At 38.9% G+C, this 19,973-nt stretch overlaps 1 protein-coding gene across 4 annotated transcripts in view; it reads left to right on the plus strand.

Moving 5' to 3' along the window:
* Positions 1-17,320, plus strand: part of ELAVL2 (ELAV like neuron-specific RNA binding protein 2) — a 48,893-nt gene extending 31,573 nt beyond the window's left edge. For 2 of the 4 annotated variants that reach the window (XM_010578134.1, XM_010578133.1), the window contains exons 4-7: positions 9,413-9,566; positions 12,122-12,347; positions 15,882-15,920; positions 16,361-17,320. In XM_010578134.1, coding sequence (XP_010576436.1) covers positions 9,413-9,566; positions 12,122-12,347; positions 15,882-15,920; positions 16,361-16,688 — 747 coding nt within the window. In that variant the 3' untranslated portion in view covers positions 16,689-17,320. Of the gene's footprint in view, positions 1-9,412; positions 9,567-12,121; positions 12,348-15,881; positions 15,921-16,357 lie in introns of all 4 variants that reach the window. The other 2 variants (XM_010578130.1, XM_010578132.1) reach the window with 2 other exon arrangements.
* Positions 17,321-19,973: the final 2,653 nt, after the last annotated feature.

Here is a 19,973-nt window from a genome sequence, read left to right on the forward strand (position 1 = left end):
ATTGGAAAGGGAAAAGAAAATAGTTTGTCCAGGCTAGAGGCTTAGGAGTTGTCCTTTTTTATAAGATAATATTGATTATCTAGCTGTACCTAGCTAGTGCTGCTTAAAAATCAGATTTAGTGAGGTTTCTTCCTCTTTTAAATTCTTTGGACTATTAGGGTGTTTACATGGGTAATTATCACCTGTCAGGGGAATAGAGATTTAAGAAATATTTTATCTAAAGTATTAAATCTGTAGGTTTTCTTCCCACTCCTTTATAGCTTTGCATATATTTAAAAAAAAATGGGCTTAACATGTAATGTTCTGCTAACTTCCTGTTGGAACGAAGTTTGACAAATTCTTTAGCTACAAGCACAGATGTCCTGCTTTGCCATCATAACCTAGTTAACTGCCTTACTGTAGAAAGCTGTGTAATGAGAAGAGCTGGTTATGACTTCAGCAGAAGAGTGAATACTGAACTGTCAGTTGTACAAATGCCCAAAGAAGTGTAGTACAGCAAGGGAAGACTTGGAGGTGAGGGATGTGCCACAGCTTCGTTAGTGTCCACTGATGCAGAGTGTCCTTACAACTTGGCATTATGCAATGCAGTTTTGCTTGGTGCCTTGAACCATTACTTAGATTTACAATAAGTTGCATTTTAAAGGAATTACCCTCTTACTTAACTCCTCAAGGTCTTCACCCTTGTGAACTTACACCTATGACAGTACGCCTGACAACGCTGTATACACTTCATGGAAAATAACAGAATGCTGAAAAAACACATGCTAGTTTGATTTCTCAGCTGGTGCACCAGGTAAAAGATTGAGATTGTTCCTGTCTTCATCATTGATACTTGTAAAGGAAAATTTTGGTAGTGTCACTTTTTTGTAGTAATTTTTTTCATTAACTAATGTCCCTGGGGAGCAACAAAATATGAGTTGTGTAAAAAGTCTGTTAAAATAGCAGAGGCAAGTGAGCTGTGAAGGTGAGAAAAACCCTCCTTACCTTGATTTTTTTTTTTTTCCTTCCAGCACTAAGGTACATTGATCTAGTGAGTAGCAAAAGGGGATCCTATTTGGAGTTTTAATTAAAGCTAGTGAGTTTTACTGATGCTATCAATCAGCAAAGATTGAGAGAGGGGGCATGGTGCCAGACCATTTAGCGGTCTTGACAGGGTAATTAAATACCTCAGGACTGTATTGTCAAGATAAAATTGAAGTGCTCTAGCAGATCTGAAGCAGAAGAACAATTTGTCTTGGAACAAAGGCAAAGGTGGTTTTTTTTTTCCCCCCTAAATTTCTGCAGGAGTTATATAAATGTTAATTATACAATCTTTTAGCTATGTTACAGTTAAAAGCTTTGACAGCATTTCCATTTTAAACCCCCTACCCACCCCACACATGTTTTTTCACCCCCAGGTAAAATTTGTTCTTCACTGAAATTCAAATCTCCTCAGACTTTGCATGTTACTTAACCAGCTTAAGCTGGCTGCTTGTTTTTAATGTTGCTGAGTAATATTAAGAGGAGGATTCACTTCTGAATACATATTGCTGTGACTTCCTGTAAAGCACATTATGGCCACATGGTTGTTCATTAATGCCTAACCACTCTGAGGAAAATAACACAGTGTGTCAGACTGAACTACACAATGTGCTAATCTCTCACCTCAGCAGCTACGTAGCTTGTTTTCTGTTTGGATCCTAACTGCTGTGTTGCAGCTGATTAGAGTTTCCTCCAGGAGTCTCTCCCTGCTTTTCCTGGGGCAGAGGATCCTTAGACCAATGCAGGTCAGCCTAAGGCTGCTGAGCAGGTTTGTGGCCAAAAACCTCAGTGGTGCAGTAAGGTCCTTTCCGAGTTTGCCTAGGGGGTTTCTGACACAGCAATGGAGTTGTTAGAAGGGGCCAACAGTACTGTATGGAGCTGAAGGAAGACTGCAAGCATTGCTCAAAAGCCAAGCTCTAAGCAAGTGGAAAAAAAAGCCACCAAAACCAACAAAAACCAGCTTGTTACTACTAGGATCAATGATGCGTCTTCCTGTCCTCTGCCCTCCTCATGCTATGCAAAGTCCTTTAAGTAGCGGTGTATGGCTTTCTATGTAGGTGTCGTGGTTTCACCCCAGCCAGCAACTAAGCACCACTCAGCCACTCACTCACTCCCCCCACACCCAGTGGGATGGGGGAGAAAATCGGGAAAAGAAGTAAAACTCGTGGGCTGAGATAAGAATGGTTTAATAGAACAGGAAAGAAGAAACTAATAAAGATAATGATAACGCTAATAAAATGACAATAGTAATAATAAAAGGATTGGAATGTACAAATGATGCGCAGGGCAATTGCTCACCACCTGCTGACCGACACCCAGCCAGTTCCCGAGCGGCGAATCCCTGCCCCCCCCCACTTCCCCGTTCCTAAACGAGACGGGATGTCACACGGTATGGAATACACTGTTGGCCAGTTTGGGTCAGGTGCCCTGGCTGGGCTTGAGAGGCTGAAAAATCCTTGACTTTAGTTTAAACACTACTGAGCAACAACTGAAAACATCAGTGTTATCAACATTCTTCACATACTGAACTCAAAACATAGCACTGTCCCAGCTACTAGGAAGACAGTTGACTCTATCCCAGCTGAAACCAGGACAGTGGGTCTGAAGGTTTTTTTCTTCCCTTAATTTTAATGCTGATCCAGATAAGCTGAGCTCAGTTTCCTAGCTTTGTTGGGGAGCTAGGACTTTTGAACTGCTGCCTGCTGGAAAGCAGGGTGAGCGTGGGCTGTGGTGCAGGGAAGTAATGCAGGTGGCTGGCTGTGGTGGTTGTTTCCTTACTGACAGAAGTCAAATACAGAACATGGTCAAAGAAGAAAGAATGTAAAAAAATCTTTTTGAGCTCCAGTACTCACTTGTACCAGCGCTGCTCCTCTCTGTCCAGTAACTAATCTGAAAATTGGCAGAAGCTTCAGATGCTGGAGACTTTATACCCCGTGTTCATACAGTGCACTAACATTCTCAAGAGTGAAGGTGATAAATATGTAAAGGTGTAAGACTTTCCCATAAGCAGTTACCAAAACCTTCAAGAGACTACATCTGTAAGGAGACTTCACTTTATTTCAGTGGAAGTTAACTGCAGAGCAGTCATTCCTTAGTTTTAAAAACACATTACTGTGTTACTTTTTCCCCCGATTCAAAAACCATGTTGAGTTCATATTTGTGAGTCTTAGTAGGTGTGGTGTGGTATATTTGGCCTACCGCTGTTTGGCAAGTTCATATTATCTAGATAAAATTATTCTAGTTCAAAGGAAGAGCTAATTAAAATACAGGCACTCCTACGTTGGCTAGTCACGCTCATGTGAACTACTGTGCCCATCAGTAATCACTTTGAACATCATGTTATAGGTCTGCTTGTTTAAGAAGCTGGGAAAAGAGCTGGAGCTTCAACACTGTTCTAGCTGGGCTGTTGATTTGGACATGGAGAAGGCTGTGCTGGTCAGTGTGGCTCTCTTTGTGTGCCAGGGTTGTAGGGGATTCTTTGTCAAGAGTGCATGTAGCAACTGACATAATTGCTCTGCGCTGCAATATCCTGAGACCGTTATTGTCCCTACAGGTCCCTTATAAGTGTAGCCTGTTCTGTGTAGTCCTTGAAGAGAAAGCTCTGGTATTAGGGCAGTATATTGATGAGTCATTTGTCTCTGAAGTGTAGCTCATCATGGTCCACCACCAGTTAGTACTTCATGGCCAGATCGGGTTCCAATGTGTGTCTGTTTTGTGGAGGAACAAACTGTGAGGTGGGTCTCTTCATGCCCTCAGCTGCACGGGCACAGAACAGACATGGATCCCATGGCTGACCTCAGGCCTGCGACTGTCACTGGTTGTAGCTGTCAGAGCCTGTACTCTTCATGAGATGTGGACTAAAATAGCAAAACCTCTTCTAACAGTAGTGCTGAAAGGCTGTTACTTCTGTGTCCGTTTTTGAATGTGTTACCTATTGCAGGGCAGGCTGTAAAAGTAAAGTCTGTATGGGATATGGTTATATTTATTAGCTTAATCTACACACGTAACTGAAGCGGTGTTGAGTAGTATGTTTCTGTAGTTCCACAGAGTTAAGTCTAAATTGCCTTTACAGAGGGAAGCCTACAGTGTTTCCAATTTGCTTTGCCCACAGAAACAAATGCTGCTGCAAGCTTGCACCATGAACTTAAACTCAGCACAGCATGTACGTGTTTAACAAGGCAGTCTTGTGTATACTGGGAAAAGTGGCCTTTAACCTTTGTTTGGAATGAACTATCTTTCATTTGCGGGGAGACAGAAAGTAAACTTGATAAATATACAGCAGTGTACTCTCCTGTTTCAGACAACCACCTATCACTGGATAGTGACAGCTGAAACCTGGTCTCTGCTGTGTGCTGCAGCATCTTGTTGCTAGAAATCAAATTGAGTTCTTGACTCATGTTGTCTCATATACTAATTTAAGTGCAAGTTAACACTTGCCTGGCTCAATGGTTTCTGAGAACATTGCTTTTATTGTGCTTGCCAAGGGGGCTTATATATTCCTAATGTATTCCTCTTCCCAATATAAATCTGTCTGGTTTGCAGGAAGGTTTAAGCCATTTTCATCTGCACATAAGGCAGACAGTGTTCTAAGCTGAAAGTTTACGCTGGAAGTTATTGAATGTAAACATTATTGAAATCCTGATTTTAACATTTAAATATTTCGGATCTAAAGACTTGCAAGAATACCTTGGGTAGAGGTAGTTAGAATTTAATATCACTTTTTCCTGAAATTCTTGCGGGTAATACAAACACTCTGTTTGCCCTGTATACTAAGAAACTATAAGATAAAAAAGATGGAGGTATGGTGCTGAGATGTCTAAAAGGTAGTAGCAGATAGTAAGAAACTGAAACATTCATTTGCAGGGATTGGGTCGCTTTATTCTTTTTGGCAACTTCTTTAACTTGTTAACTTTCACAGCTTTGACTTGAAAATTGTAAATCAGTTCATCTTGATGTTAAGAAATAAAATATTAAAGCAGTGAAAATACTTGGATTTGGTGGTGTAGTGTTTGCATTTCTAGAAACAAGTGTCTTTCCTACTAACTACAGTGGAAAATTCCAGTAAAACTGTTTTTAAATTGGTGTCTCCAGAGTAGCTGTGGTACAGTGTGTCATCATTAAATATTTAAAACTGTAGGCTTTCTGGCTGCTTCTTGACTTGCATTGTGTTCAATGGTTTTGACATTGCATAACCTTAATGTTTATCTATTAAATATTCACCTGTTGAAGTAGCTGTGGAAGTAATATTTTAGCATAGTGTCATGGTTTAACCCCAGCCAGCAACTAAGCACCATGCAGCTGCTCACTCACTCCCCCCACACCCAGTGGGATGGGGAAAAAATCAGGAAAAGAAGTAAAACTCGTGGGTTGAGATAAGAACGGTTTAATGGAACAGAAAAGAAGAAACTAATAAAATGACAACACTAATAAAATGACAACAGCAATAATAAAAGGATTGGAATGTACAAATGATGAGCAGTACAATTGCTCACCACCTGCTGATCGACACCCAGCCACTCCCTGAGTGGCGATTCCCCCCACTCCCCCAGTTTATACACTAGATGTGGCGTCCCATGGTATGGAATACACCTTTGGCCAGTTTGGGTCAGCTGCCCTGGCTGTGTCCTGTGCCAACTTCTTGTGCCCCTCCAGCTTTCTTCCTGGCTGGGTATGAGGAGCTGAAAAATCCTTGACTTAGTCTAAACACTACTGAGCATCAACTGAAAACATCAACGTTACCAACATTCTTCTCATACTGAACTCAAAACTTAGCACTGTACCAGCTACCAACAAGACAGTTAACTCTATCCCAGCTGAAACCAGGACACATAGCTATTAATTCAGTGCATATGTATATTGTTTGAAGAGACTGTCAGCAAGTAATTACTGAATGAGCAAACTTGACAGGATACAGGTAGGGAGATGAATCTGGAGAGTCTGTGCTTTAAATCTCTATCACAAGTGAAATAGCTAGACTTTGACATCAATAATGAATAGAAACTGTATATCCCATACTCCAGGCAAGCTTCTTTTGCATGGGAATTAGTTTACTTTTACAGTAACATTTTGTGGTGTCCTTGTTTTTCTCCAGTGATGCTGACTTGCAGTAATCACAGATCACTAGAAATGTATTGCCAAAGAAAGTAAAACTTAATGACATTGGGTTTCTGAAGTTCTGTGTTTCTTTCAGGTTGCTTGCCTGGCCAGAACTTCTGGTGCTTAACGAGATGGCTAGGGATAGTGTTTCGATATTTGTAATGAAGTACTGATTTCAGTTTGATGTATGTTATTCCTGTGACTAATCTGCCCAGGTTCCAGTATACATCATTTAAGGAATAGGAGCAGTCACTGGGATACTTTCCACGTAGGGTAATCTGTGATCGGTGTATGTGCTTAGATGTGAAAAATACCTTTTAAAGACACTTCAAGAATTGAATTTAAAGGGAATGACACTGAAACTGAACTTGTAATGGTTGTATTTACTGGTTAGAGCTTATTGCTTTAATTTACTTGCTTTCTTTAAATTGCATTCGGTATAGGCCTTAAGTGCTATGTCAAACTCTATTCCAAATAGCATTTAACCAGCTAGGGCATGGGCAATAGACATCACTGGATCAACTGTCACCATGAAAGAATTCATACTCATTTTACAGAGGAAAAGTGAGGTTTTCAGATAATGTTTTATATCTTGGCAGATACCAGTTCTGTAGTGTAAGGTAAACTTGCAGTTAAGTTAGCAAACATTTCTTGTGGATTTTCTGTCTTCTGAGGGGCTCGGAGTGAGTTTATATCCTTGATATGTGACAGCATGTGTTAAGGAGTGTGAGTTCCCCTTTGGAAGACAGTGTTGCTATTTTTAATTCCTCTTTGAAGGAATAGGGGGAAAATGATTATCACTGGTTTTATACAAAAGGCTGAGTGTGAATCCTCTGTCCTGGCTTTGTTCCTTCACTTGAATCAAGTTACTTCCAGACTTTGAGTAGAAGTCTATTTCAAAGAATTTCCTTAAGAATTGTTATGTCTTGTTGCAGGATTGCAGAACGGCTGAGGTTGGAGGCACCTCTGGAGGCCTCTAGTCCAATGCCCTGCTCAGACCAGGTTCATAAGCAGGTTGCTCAGGACTGTGTGCAGTTGGGTTTTGAACATCACCAGGGTTAGGTTCTACAATCTGAGTAATTTCTTCCAATGCTTGACTATCCTTTACCATTAAAAGGTGTGTTTTTACAGAATAAAATCTATATGGAATTTCCAAATGAACTTTTCTGTGTTTCAGTTTGTGCCTATTGCCTCTTATCCTGTCACTTGATACTACAGAGAAGAGTCTGGCTCCATCTTTACTCTCTTCATCAGATTTTTATGGCTGAGATCCTGCTGAGCTGTCTTTTCTCTAGACTGAGCAATCCCTGCTCTCTCAGCCTTTCCTTTCATTAGAGACGCTCCAGTCCCTTAACCACTTTTGTGGCCCTCAACTGGACTGACTCTAGATGTAAATATCTGTATTTTATTGGACAGCCCAGAGCTGGCGGCAGCCTCCCAGCAGGATCTCATCAGGGCTGAGTAGAGGGGAAGGATCACCTCCCTTGACCTGCTGGTAATGCTTCTACTAACACAGCCCAGGTGGCTGTTGGCCATCTTTGTCACAAGGGTACTTTCTGCTGGCTCATGATCAGCTTGGTGTCTACCAGGAGTATTCAGGACCTAAGTTCCTGTAACCTGCCATAGGAAGCCTCTTTATCAGAGTTGTAGTAGTAAAAAGTGATTATGGCCATTTTGTAGCATCATAAGTAATTTATCCATATAGTGCATTTCAGTGTGGCTTTACTGGAGTTGAAACAAACTGTATGGAAACGGGGAAATTCTCATTCCTACTGTAGAACTGGACACTGGCAGCTTTTCTATTAAAATTAGATTTGTGCATCTTCACAAAAAAAAGTAAATTAGGAGAAAAGGCTGAGGGTATTCCCAGCGGCCTGTGTGGGAGATCAGAAGACAAACACTTCGAACACAGGTCTTTAGCTCTTTTGTGGCTCTCACATTAGAAGAGCAAGGCACTATGGCTCACAGGGCTCTGTGTTGGATAGTGTGTTATCTTGGACAGCTACAAGTATTGTAGGTCAGCCCTTTTCAGCCACCTTTGGAAGATACCTTGCACAAGGCCTCTGAGGAGGAAGTCGGAATGATCACAGCAGCGTTCAGGGTACTGCTTGCTTAGTCTCCAGGGTGCTCCATCTCAATTGCCTTTTTGGTTTTGCTTCCACAGGAGTCTTAAGAGTTAGCTGATCTGCATGGAAATGGGACAGGGAGCATTTGAAAAGAAATGTCAAATGATTAGGCAAAAGATAAATTTACGGAGTTAAGTTCCAGCTGCCCAGAGCTGGCTGATTCTGCATTGCAGGGAGGGAAGAAAAGGAGCTAAATCTGACCACATGTTGAGGCTTCTTTTTACCTTTATGTTTTGTACAGTGAAAACCCCAAATAATATAATTTGTCGTGTTCTGTAACACAAGCATGGATGTACTGTTCTAATCTTCCCTGTAATAAGGATAAACCACTTGTACAGACTTCAGTGGGAGGTACTGAACTCTTCAAGATGCTGGTTTTGTAGCATGATTATAAGGGCTGAAGAATCTAACTGATAATCTTAAAATATTTCTGACTGACACTTTCAGGCAGCAGGTAAAAACTTCTGTGCAAAAGGACCTGAGAAGCTCACTGTTACTTGGCATTTTGTTGTAAGACCTCTGTGTTGCAGAAATTGGTGAGCTGCTGAACAGCTGAAATGCGATCCTACTTCTGCCATTCATTCTTAGGCTTATAAAAGTGATGTAGCAGAGTTTATCTTGACCTCATGAATGATTGTGTGTCACTTGATAGCAAGCTCAATGACTGTACAAAAAACTACATTCACTTGAAAAACATGTGCAAACCTCCAAGTGCTTTGGGCTGTCTTCCTGTGTTTTTGACCTAGATATCAAACTGAAATATTTATTCCTTGTATTTTTTAATGCTTTTTAATGATAATTAAAGGAAAACATTCTTACATCTTCTTAAATTTGTCTTTTTAATCTTATAGTAAGTTAACTGAGAACACTTTTTCTCCACCAAGGCTTGCTGGAGTGTGTACCTAACTTTTCTCCTTTATTTGAATTTATTTGAAAGTACTACTTAAATTATATATGAGTTCATGTAGTCAGCTGCTCCTGGGTGGTCTGTGTTACATTCTTTCAGTGTTTTCAGAGAAGCCAGCACAGAAAAAACCAGTTAACTGGCTTTGCAAGTTAACTTTTCTGGCTGCCCTTAGAAACTTTGCAATGTCTCAGAACAAGTGACACTGTCCTATTTCAACTGTTTTTAAAGTGTTTGATTTCTAATTTTTTTTCTTTTTCCTAAGGTTTCCTATGCGCGACCAAGCTCGGCTTCTATCAGAGATGCAAATTTATATGTTAGTGGACTTCCAAAACCAATGACCCAGAAAGAACTCGAACAGCTCTTTTCCCAATATGGACGCATTATTACTTCTCGTATTCTGGTTGACCAAGTCACTGGTGAGTAGCCTGTTTGCACCTCCTCTCATTTTTGGACTGGCAGTTTAAGAAATATTTTAGCTTTCTGTAAAATAGTCTCATTTCTAGAATGTATGAAAGGTGTATATAGGCTAGAAAATGTAATTTTCTGCTGGAATTGTTCATAAATATGCATGGACAAAAATAGATTGTGGAGTGTACTGAGCCAGCTTGAGTAATTTCCACCCTAAAGGTGCAGGTTTGAAGCCTGTTTCATGGCTTGTAATAAATTTACAGCTGCTATAATCTTCCTTTCCAAGTTGCTGTGTGAAAATAGTCCCTATGCACCTTATGAAATGCTATTAAACACTCTTTTAAAAAAAATAAAATCTTAACGCAGAAATGCACAGCTGGTTCTCTGAGGCTAGGATTACAAAAGACCTAGGCTGGTAATTGCTGTTAAGACTGTTTTCAGGGTTGCCTCATTAACTTTGGGCACACTGAAGAATGTGAACTTTGAGTTCCTTGGGAGCAGATAAGGTCTGTGCTTAGCAGTGCCTTAAAGAACTAAGCTCTAGCAGGTTAGTTGCGGTTACAGTATGCGTCTTAACCAATGAGTGGGTGTCAGTGACACTCTGGTTACTCTTAAGACCTGGACAGTAATGCATGTGTCTTTGTTGGCTCAAATAGCTGATCTTGAGGAGCTTTATAATTTGCTGTCTCACCTGCTTCCAGCAGGCCTGTTCCAAAAATAAGCAACCAAATGAAATGCCAAGTACATGACAGAAGTACTGAGTGTGCAAAGCAAAATACAAAGGAGCAGGGCTCTCAATTCTCATCTTCCCAGAAAACTAGGGGTGTGGGGTGGAAGAATTCATTTACTCACATAATCATTCCCTGAATAATAAGCTGGCTTGGATTTTTTTTATAGTTGTACCTTTTCAAAGTTGCATGTCATTGTAGGTGACAAACAGCTTTCAGCTGTAGGAGGTCATAAAGTTTTCAAATGGTCTTACTTTGAAAGGATTGTGCATGCTAGTGTTTGACACTTGGCTGACCTGTAGAGGACCTCATATGTACTCCTTTGCAATTCCATTATGTTAACAGAAATCTCAATATTGACACATAATACTTAGAGTGTTTTAATAGTGTGAGTTGGTGAGAGTGCAGAGAGGCAGGGAAAGGAAAGCTAAAGGCCAAATAGTGACTTGTAGAAGCAGCAGATTTGCAGGTCAGTTTTCCGGTCTTCGTGGAATAAATCGCTGTTTTCAGTACGTTCCTGTGTTTTCATGCATGGAAATGGTGGGATTTGACAAATTAGCCAAATAAGTAAATGTAATTAAATTTTTAAATGTGTACAGTAATTCTAAGTACTCATAAATCCTAATATGTGCACATTAGTTCTCTGGCATAGGCTGTTGTTCAGGTTTAAGCTTTCTTCCCTCCTCCTTCTTAGTAATTTGGAATAGGTAGACTCAAAATGGTATGAATAATAAGGTTGTGACACAAACTAGCAGGTGAAAAGTGTAAGGTTGAAGCTGTGACATTTACCTCTTTAAAGCTTTCTTATGCCTGTTTGTTGTCACTTTGATGGTTTAAATTGTCATTGTTTATGAACAGAATAAGTTTCTTGTTGTTAGTGTCTTTCACAAGTGAGGACAAGCATCTAATATGTCTGTTTATTCATGAACCAAAATAAAAGGGGCCTCTAAATGGATTTAGGAATATTAGAACAAAGTGTGCAACTGCTGTTGGCTGTAGTAGCGTTAATGTTAATTGGTTCAAGTATTGACACCTTAGTGTGTTTATATTTAAGCCACAGCATAAATTTTTGAGGTGCAATGTTCCTAAGACCTTCCATAAACACTTGCTGATCCCCTTGCATGTTGTCTTTGACTTTTCTATACCAAGGAAGAAACTATGTCTCAAGAAAAATTTCCTTCAAAAATAACACCTACAAAAGTATGGTGGTGTGCTGAAACTGAATCTTACTTAGAGGTAACCATGGACTGTTAAAACAGGGCCATAATTCCCATTACTGCAATCTAGAACCTGCACTCTGTTCTTTGTCCTCTCAGCATATTTGCTCCAAGGGGAACTTCAGGGGGTGGCGCAGCAGTGCATAAGCCATTTCTTGCTGCTAGGGAGCAGATGACTAAGCTATTTACAGAATTTCTGTGAATTTAGATACTGCAGGGTAGTATGGACTGAACAGAGGTTACAGTGCAGCTGGTTCTGGGTTCACCTCTATCCTGCACACACACACCACCCCCTACTCCCCCTCTCCCCCGCTTCATTTCAGAATTACCCTTTGGCTCACTATGCTTTTGTTGTCTCCACTGTGTTTTCCCTCAACCTTCTAAGCTTTCTGCACAATGTATCTTACGTCAATTAAATTAAAAAAATAAAATAAAATTTAAAAAAATTACAGTAGAAGTCTTACTACTTTGAGCAAAAGCTCAGTTCTAATAAGCTCAAACTTATCATGTGTTCACAGCAATTGGCCATTAATATAGCAATTGGCTGTATCAAATGTTAACACCTAATATTCTAGAGTCTATGAATTAATTATTATATGCTTCCTTCACCCTGTGCAGGAGTATCAAGGGGTGTGGGGTTTATCCGGTTTGACAAGCGAATTGAAGCAGAAGAAGCTATCAAGGGCTTGAATGGCCAGAAACCTCCAGGTGCCACAGAGCCCATCACTGTAAAGTTTGCTAATAATCCAAGCCAAAAAAACAATCAGGCCATCCTTTCCCAGCTGTACCATTCTCCAAACAGAAGATATCCAGCACCTCTAGCTCAGCAGGCTCAACGTTTCAGGTAAGTCAAATACATACTTGTGTGCAGCTGTGCTGGAAGCCACATGTTCCCATGGGCCTGTTTGTTTCCCTCCACTCTTTCCCTTCCCTGCTTGTCTGATTTCTGTGTTGAACTGCAGCTATGCTCCTACAAAACAGCTAAAAGCAAAAATGCATTCCATCCTATTGATAGCATTTCAGTATCTAATAAACCTATTTAATTATTGTTAAACCAAGATGACATCTTTTTCTTCTACACAGTCACTAAAAAAATCCCTTTTTAAAGCCTATTTTTGATTTCCTAGATTATTCTCAGTTAATGTGCAAGTTGATTCAGTTAAGACTGACCCGGGCAATTCAGTTTTCTTCTTGGCCATATGGCATGCCACAGCCAGCCTCTTCTTCTCCACCCTGTCTTTCCTCCCCATTCTGGCTTTCAGTTTTTTTCATACGCAGTTGTCTAAATCCTTGTCTTCCCTTACTACAAACTTTTGTAATGAAGGTTATTCAAATACTTTCTGCATGTGTTTTTTGTGGATGTATGTTCCCATCATGTTGAAACTACAGCCATACAGTTTCCTGTGATATATAGTGTATTGAAAAGGACAGATGGTGAGAACAAAGTGAAACAAATACTGTATTATCTACATTCATGAGTACCTTGGATTTTTTTCAGTGATTTTGATCGTTTCTTCCCACCCTCTGCCCCTGGGCTATGTGACTGGAACGTGTTAAACAGCAATATATGCAAACGGTTTCTATTTTATTTTCAAGAAATAATATCAGCTGGCAGTTTGCTTCAAAGAGAGTATACCAAACTTCAAAAGCTCTGCATTGCCTTAGGTTGCTTTTAGGCTGAATATTTGGAGTTCATTGGCTGCAATTCTGCCAGAACTTCTGAACTCTTCTTCAGCTTTTCAGCCTTATGTGCTGCAAGTGTCTGAGAGGTGTGAAGGTCACCGCTAGAGTAGGCTTTCTGCCCTAAGGGAGGGGATAATAAATTTTATTCATTACTTTGTGGATTTTCTTAACATGTCTTACAGAATAGAAGGATTAATCTAAATGGTGTGCTGAGTATTGAATAAAAGTAGGCTTGCCATTGTTCCATAGGCAGAGCATAGGGGCAGAAGTTGCGCTGGCAGGATGGACCCAAGTGCATTATTTGAAATAAGGTCATGAGGGAGCTGTTGTACAGCCTGTGTGTTAGAGCATTCAACATATTCTGGCAAGTCTGGCCTGCTGACTCCTTGAGTCCTGCTGAGTGCACTTGTTCACAGATACGTGGCTGTGTTAAGTATTACTCTGATACTGGCTAGGATAGCATCTGTATTTAACTGATACTCCAGGTAGATCTGTCATGATTTGTAAAAATTCTCCAATTTCTGGAGTTTTTTCTTTGGATGGGACCTAAGAAGTTCTTTGCAGTTAAGTAATTTCAATAGACTACCCTTGTCATGCAACATTAGGCTTTCAACCTTACAAATTTTATTTGATTGCAATTTATTTTTGTTTAAAAAGGAATTGTATTTTTATGAATATAAATTTCACTGGAAAGTTTTTTTTCTGAGGTACTAAGTGTAAAGTGGTGCCTGAAACAACCATAAGAGATACTGTGATTTGCTCCACTTAAAAGTGTAATGGTAACAAAAAGCACTGAGTAGGTACCAAGTCTGTCGTGAATAGGAGGGAGAGTAAAATCGTTCCTGCTTTTATCGATGTGGAAGGAAGAATAAGGTTGAACTGACTATTCAAAAGGTAAACTGGGGTTGCAGACAAAATTAGATTTTTTTTTTTTCTTTTTAAAATTTTTTGGGGAATGCCTTCAGGCTTCTGTTTCCTCTCTAAAAGAGGCGGCCTTGCCACATTTTAAATTTTTATAACTGAAAACGGAAATCATCTTTTCTGGTTTTTTAGGTCTTTGCTGTTGTCGCAGAATTCCAACTCTATTGCTGACTACATAGTTCAGATTGCACCAATGCTTCAGATCTTTTATGTCTTTTACATGCAAGAAATCTTTGCTTTTGACATTTCAGACAGGATTACTTGATACAGTTGCCCTGTCTTAGTGGTTGACAGAGGCCTGAAAACAGTAAACTTCAGTAGTATAGAACAATAGGATCACTACAATGCTGCTTTTCTTCTTGTTAAGAAAAATCTTGAGCTGGACTTTCAAAAGCAGCTATATATAATTGTTCCTCAGTTTCTGTAGGATGTGTAACTTAAAGCATCTTTAAAAATTGTCCAGTGAGTGCCCCTGAGAATTTTTCCACAATACTTTTAAGTCATCCAGGTAACTGAAAACTGTTAACGGTGATACTATTACCATATGAAGTCCTCAGCCAACTGCTCTACAGCAAAGACCTGTAAGCAGTGGTGTTTCTGGAAATCTTCACCTTCCCTTCCACCCCCAAATGTTAATGACAGTAGGCCTCTGTCATCCACACTGAGTTTATAGATAGTAGTCAGGCATTTTTTAATTTCCTCTTTTCTGCTCTTTTAGGGGTTCAGTGGCTTGCTTTCCTGTCAGTGCATCCTGCAAACCCTGCTCACTGCAGAATCATAATGCCGTGTAGTTTGATACCTTTACTTGGCTGCAAACAAGACCAAGTATTTTTTCTTCGTTTTTTTTTTGTGCACAAGTGTGGTTACACTACTGTGGCACTTTAGTTTGGATTCTGCCTACCAGTAATGGTTCTTAAATCCTATAGCTCATTACTGGAGAGAAATCACAATAAGGTACAGATCTGTAAGCTAAAAACTAAATCAAGTGTACCTTTTTTACCTAAGCTCATATTTTGTGGAGTCCTGAAGTCAACCTTTAACAAGACTTTCCTTTCACATCTCTGGGCTTTGCCAGGAAGAAACCAGGGCTTCTTTAGGGTAGAAATATTCTTAGAGAAGCACTTCAAGGGACTTCAGGAATAAGATTAATAGGATTGGTAGGCACTGCGTGTTCTGGGTATTGGCTAGGTAATTCCAAAGGGTTTAGAGTTGTGGTGACATACTGCAGTTTAGCAGCTTGGGGGAAGGTGAAGGAAGAAACACATGAGGAAAGCTTATGGTCTAATATGTATGTGTGTATCTATATTCTAAAAACACTATATTCTGGAAAAGAGTAGGAAAGTGAAAAATCTTTTTTTGCAGTTCATGTTCTACCATGCGTTACTGCTCCAAAACCCTGCATCTGTCTGGGTATTCACATCAGCATACTGTCAGAAGCCGCATTAAAGTTTTCATCTGAAATGAGTTGATCTGGAAAACTTCACTGAGGTGGTCACTGACTGTAACTTTATGCTAACAGTATTTGACTTAGGCTAAACTTGTACTGGTTCATTTTCTAAACTGTTATGGTTGTGGATGCTACACAATAATAACTATTTTGTATTTGCTAACTGTATCAGGTGTAATAAGGTGCCACCACTCTTCTGGTGATGGTGCTTTAACTTTGCATGAGGCTCTGTACAGTGTAAGGGACGTGGGTGTAATATACCAAGTTTCCTTAAGATTAAAGGTTGGGAAAGCCTGAAGACTGAACACTATGCTAAATGTTTTGCAGGTTGGACAATCTGCTCAACATGGCTTATGGAGTAAAGAGGTAATAAAGGACTATTGGGTTCATAACAACCAAATCAAGTGGTTTATATACTCTTACTTTTTAAATGGACATTACGTTGGATTTTTGCATGATGAGACTTCAGCTGAGATTGCTCATTTTGTTGCACTGTGCATGAAAGAGACAAGCTGATTGTAGCAGTTTTATCAGATTCCTGTTTCAAGTGACTCACTAATCCTTACTGGTTTTATAGCATGCTCTTCTTTTGACCTAGCACCGTTTCCCCTACTTGTGTGTAGTAATGTATGTACTATTTATGGGGGGGAGGGAATACTTGCAATGTTACCTTCTTAGTCTGGCCAACATGTTCATGCTGTGAAAAGCCCTGTGTCATTTTCTTTTTTGTTCTGAAATTTCTTTGCTGGGATTTTCTGTGAACAGCTACTTTGTTTCTGTTTTGTTTTTCCCCCATTCTTCAGTAGGTTTCCTCCAATGACCATTGATGGAATGACCAGTTTGGCTGGAATTAATATCCCTGGGCATGCAGGAACTGGATGGTGCATTTTTGTCTACAACTTGGCCCCTGATGCTGATGAGAGCATCCTCTGGCAAATGTTTGGACCCTTCGGAGCAGTAACCAATGTGAAGGTCATCCGTGATTTCAACACCAACAAGTGCAAAGGTTTTGGATTTGTGACTATGACAAACTATGATGAGGCAGCTATGGCAATAGCCAGCCTGAATGGATACCGCCTTGGGGACAGAGTATTGCAGGTCTCCTTCAAAACAAACAAAACGCACAAAGCCTAACAAGTTATTCTCAGTGCATTAATACATGAAATCTATACAACAAAGGCAATTTACAAGAAGCTGTATGCATTAGTAAATGCCTTTGTTGTATGCCAGTGTGGAAATGGGGATAAAATGTCTACTTAGCATCCTAAGAATATGTGAGATTTTTTATTGCTAATATTTGAATTTAAACTTCTTAAATATCTTTTGTTTGAATATTGACAAGAGGTACAGGGTTTTTACCTGTCACGATGCATATTCTATTGCCTTCTTTGAAGAAGGTAGACCTTTTAAGATGTTTCAGCTAAGGGAAGAAGTTTTTTTCCTTTTACATGACTGCCTTTGGCCTATGAGTAAATATTGAGGCTTTGTGTTATACTTAAGTTGGTTTTTTTGGTGTTATTTCTTGATTTGCCTTATGTTTAATTTACGTATTAATGCATTGCTGTTTTGTTGTTCAAGAAAAATATTTGAAGTTTAATTTATGAAGTTATAAGCAGTATTTATTTTGTAACTATCATTTGCGTTGGGGAATGGGAACACATTCTAAAAGCTTATTGTAAGAATACTGGAGAACTTTTCGTAAAGCAGTACCTTGCCAAAGAGATAAGAGCCTCTTTGATGTGGGTTTAAAAAAGCATCTATTTTTATAAAAAAAAAAAAAAAAATTTGGAGAAACTTTTTACTGGTCCTGGAACAAATATTTTGACTTGAATACTTTGAGAAATCTCTTCATATGACACCTAGTGAGCTTTTAAAACTTACCAGGAAATTTGCAATTGTTGGGGAAAATTTAGAAAGATTTATGATGTAGAAATACTTTTGAGATCTTTGTATTAAGAAGTAGAGTCAATGGGATGCACTGTTGATTTCATTTTTGTAATCATCAGTGGAGTCTTTGAACATCCTGGTTATTAAGTGATAGGTGGCTCACAGTAATTTGTGATTTTGAAACAAATGAAAATTTTAAAAAAGAATATAAAAGCAAGCAGGAAACTTAAAATACTGAGAGATGGGGGAAAAAAATCTGTTCTTCCTAAAGAATTCCCTTCAGATAGAGCTCATGGTGTTTAGTGATGTACTTGCTATTGTTTGAAGAATTGTTTTGTCTTAAAAGACATTGAGCATGGTTTGCACAGCAGCAAATCAGCAGAAGAGGCCCGAGTTGGGTATATTTGGAGGTATTTTGAAAGTTATGTTCAAGGCTAACACCTGAGCTTTGTGTAATGTAAATAAGACGAGTTATGAACCTTTCAGCCGATTTTGACTTTAGTTTATTAAGTCACATGCCAAGTGATGTTCAATTTTGAATGTTTTTGTATGAGTTTTTTCTTTGTAAATGGCATTAACATTGTTACTTGAGGTCTGCTTATTCATTTTTGTTGTCCTGAGGACTTGAATTTACAGTGCATCTGATCTGTTGCTATTTTTGTCTGTAGATAGTCTAGCTTCAGCTGTTTATGGTGATGCTACATTTTTGTTTATAAATATGTTTGTGGTAAAAAAAGAATATAATCATAGGTTTTGAACAAATTTCCTTACATTTTTCATACAATACCCATAAATACCTGTATGCTATTGAAATTTAACTTTGTATGATGCTTAAATCACTATTTGGGGAAATAGAAAAAGTCTTTACCATGTATTGAAGAAATTTAAGAAAAAAAATACAGAATATTTTCTGATTAGCATCTAGCTTATAATTAAATTTTTAAAAAAAAAGCTGAGGGTCTGATGCCTTCACCAGGATGCACTGACAACTATGTAGTTACATCCTGCTTTTTGTATAAACTGAGATGCTCATATGCTTCCCCTTAGAAAAAGCAATGTTCTATGCATAACATAGTTGTACACTATCTTTGCAGTTGCTTTTGGTTCTTATTCTTTTGAATTGTAGTTATAAATTTTTCAGTATAGTACAGTACATATCCTGTGAAGCGCGTGCTAAAGTGAATAAGCGAGTTTTCATGCTGACCCACTCAATGCTATTCAAAAATCAATTGGCTTCCTGAGCACTTCCTCATTCTTAGGTGCATTTAGATTGTTAAAGCTAATCCTCTGCATTAAAAATTGTATATACTATAGAAGTCACAAACTTTCCAATGTGGGAAAAACAGTAGCTACATGCTTCTTTCCTATACTACTGTAGCAACTAACGGCATTGATGAGAAGGCATGTAAATTGGGCTTCACTTTACAGTGTTTATCAGAGCACTTAGTAAAATATAAGGCTGGTATTTATTTGAAGCTGTATAGTATGACTTAATTCACATCTGTTGGAATAGAAAATATATTCTGTTGAGTATTTAAGAGGTTGTACATGTTTTCTTTTGTGTTTGGATCCTTTGTACTTTTTCATGTTCAGTACATCAATAAACAAAGTTGAAGGGAAAACAGTACATGAGCAGTTCTTTTACCATATTGTCCTCTGCTTTAATGGGTAAGCAATCTGAGTGAAAGGTTTCTGCAGAGCTCTTGAGCTCCTTTTAACTTAGCTTAGGATCCTAGCTACTAACAAGGGGGTAAGACGGTGGAGCTGTGTACCGGTTCTGCTATGTTAGAATTGGTTTTGAATGTTTTCACTTTGGTTTTATATGAACCACTCAATACTTAGGCTGGTGTAATAAATGAGGGTCATTAAACGCATTCAATAAAAATTAATTTGCTGTCTTTCTAGCAGACTGCTATTCAGTATAGCTAAGTTAATGCCTTAGTGCATTAGGGTAAATACAGAGGGGAGGGGAGGATTTACTCTTTATTGCAATGTCCATTTGCTGTTTAATTACTGCATTAATTTCTGGGCTCCATTAATTGAGTGGGTATTCAGTTAATCTTAGTTTGCTGTTCTTTTCCGTTCCCAACTCTTGAAGAAATTCTTTAAAAATTAGTCAACTGTCTCTTGCCCTTTTAAAGTACATATACTCCTAAATTCATTTGCTCTGCTCAGTTGAATGCGAGTGAATTTCCACCAGTGAGAACACAATTCCAAAAGTGGATTATGCATTATAGCTTTTATTTTTAACTGTTTTCTTTCACCTTCTCTTTTACATCCTTATTGTGAGATTTTTTGATAAGAAGCCTTGTAGCATGTGGAGCATCTCCCATCACTATAGGGTGATGGAGTTGAGTTTGCTTGGATGATGAGATCGTAAGTCTGTGAACAACATGTAGATAATAGTACAAGCTTTCAGTCATAACCAGTGTTAACAAACTGACTCTTTATATTTACTTACAGAAATAGTGGGTACTTATGACTTCCTATGTGGTTATGTTCTTTGGTGGCTGGAGTAATGAAAGGATGCAA

The sequence above is a fragment of the Haliaeetus leucocephalus genome, unplaced genomic scaffold (assembly GCF_000737465.1).
Source record: "Haliaeetus leucocephalus isolate CR32 unplaced genomic scaffold, Haliaeetus_leucocephalus-4.0 Scaffold605, whole genome shotgun sequence".
NCBI classification, from domain to species: domain Eukaryota; kingdom Metazoa; phylum Chordata; class Aves; order Accipitriformes; family Accipitridae; genus Haliaeetus; species Haliaeetus leucocephalus.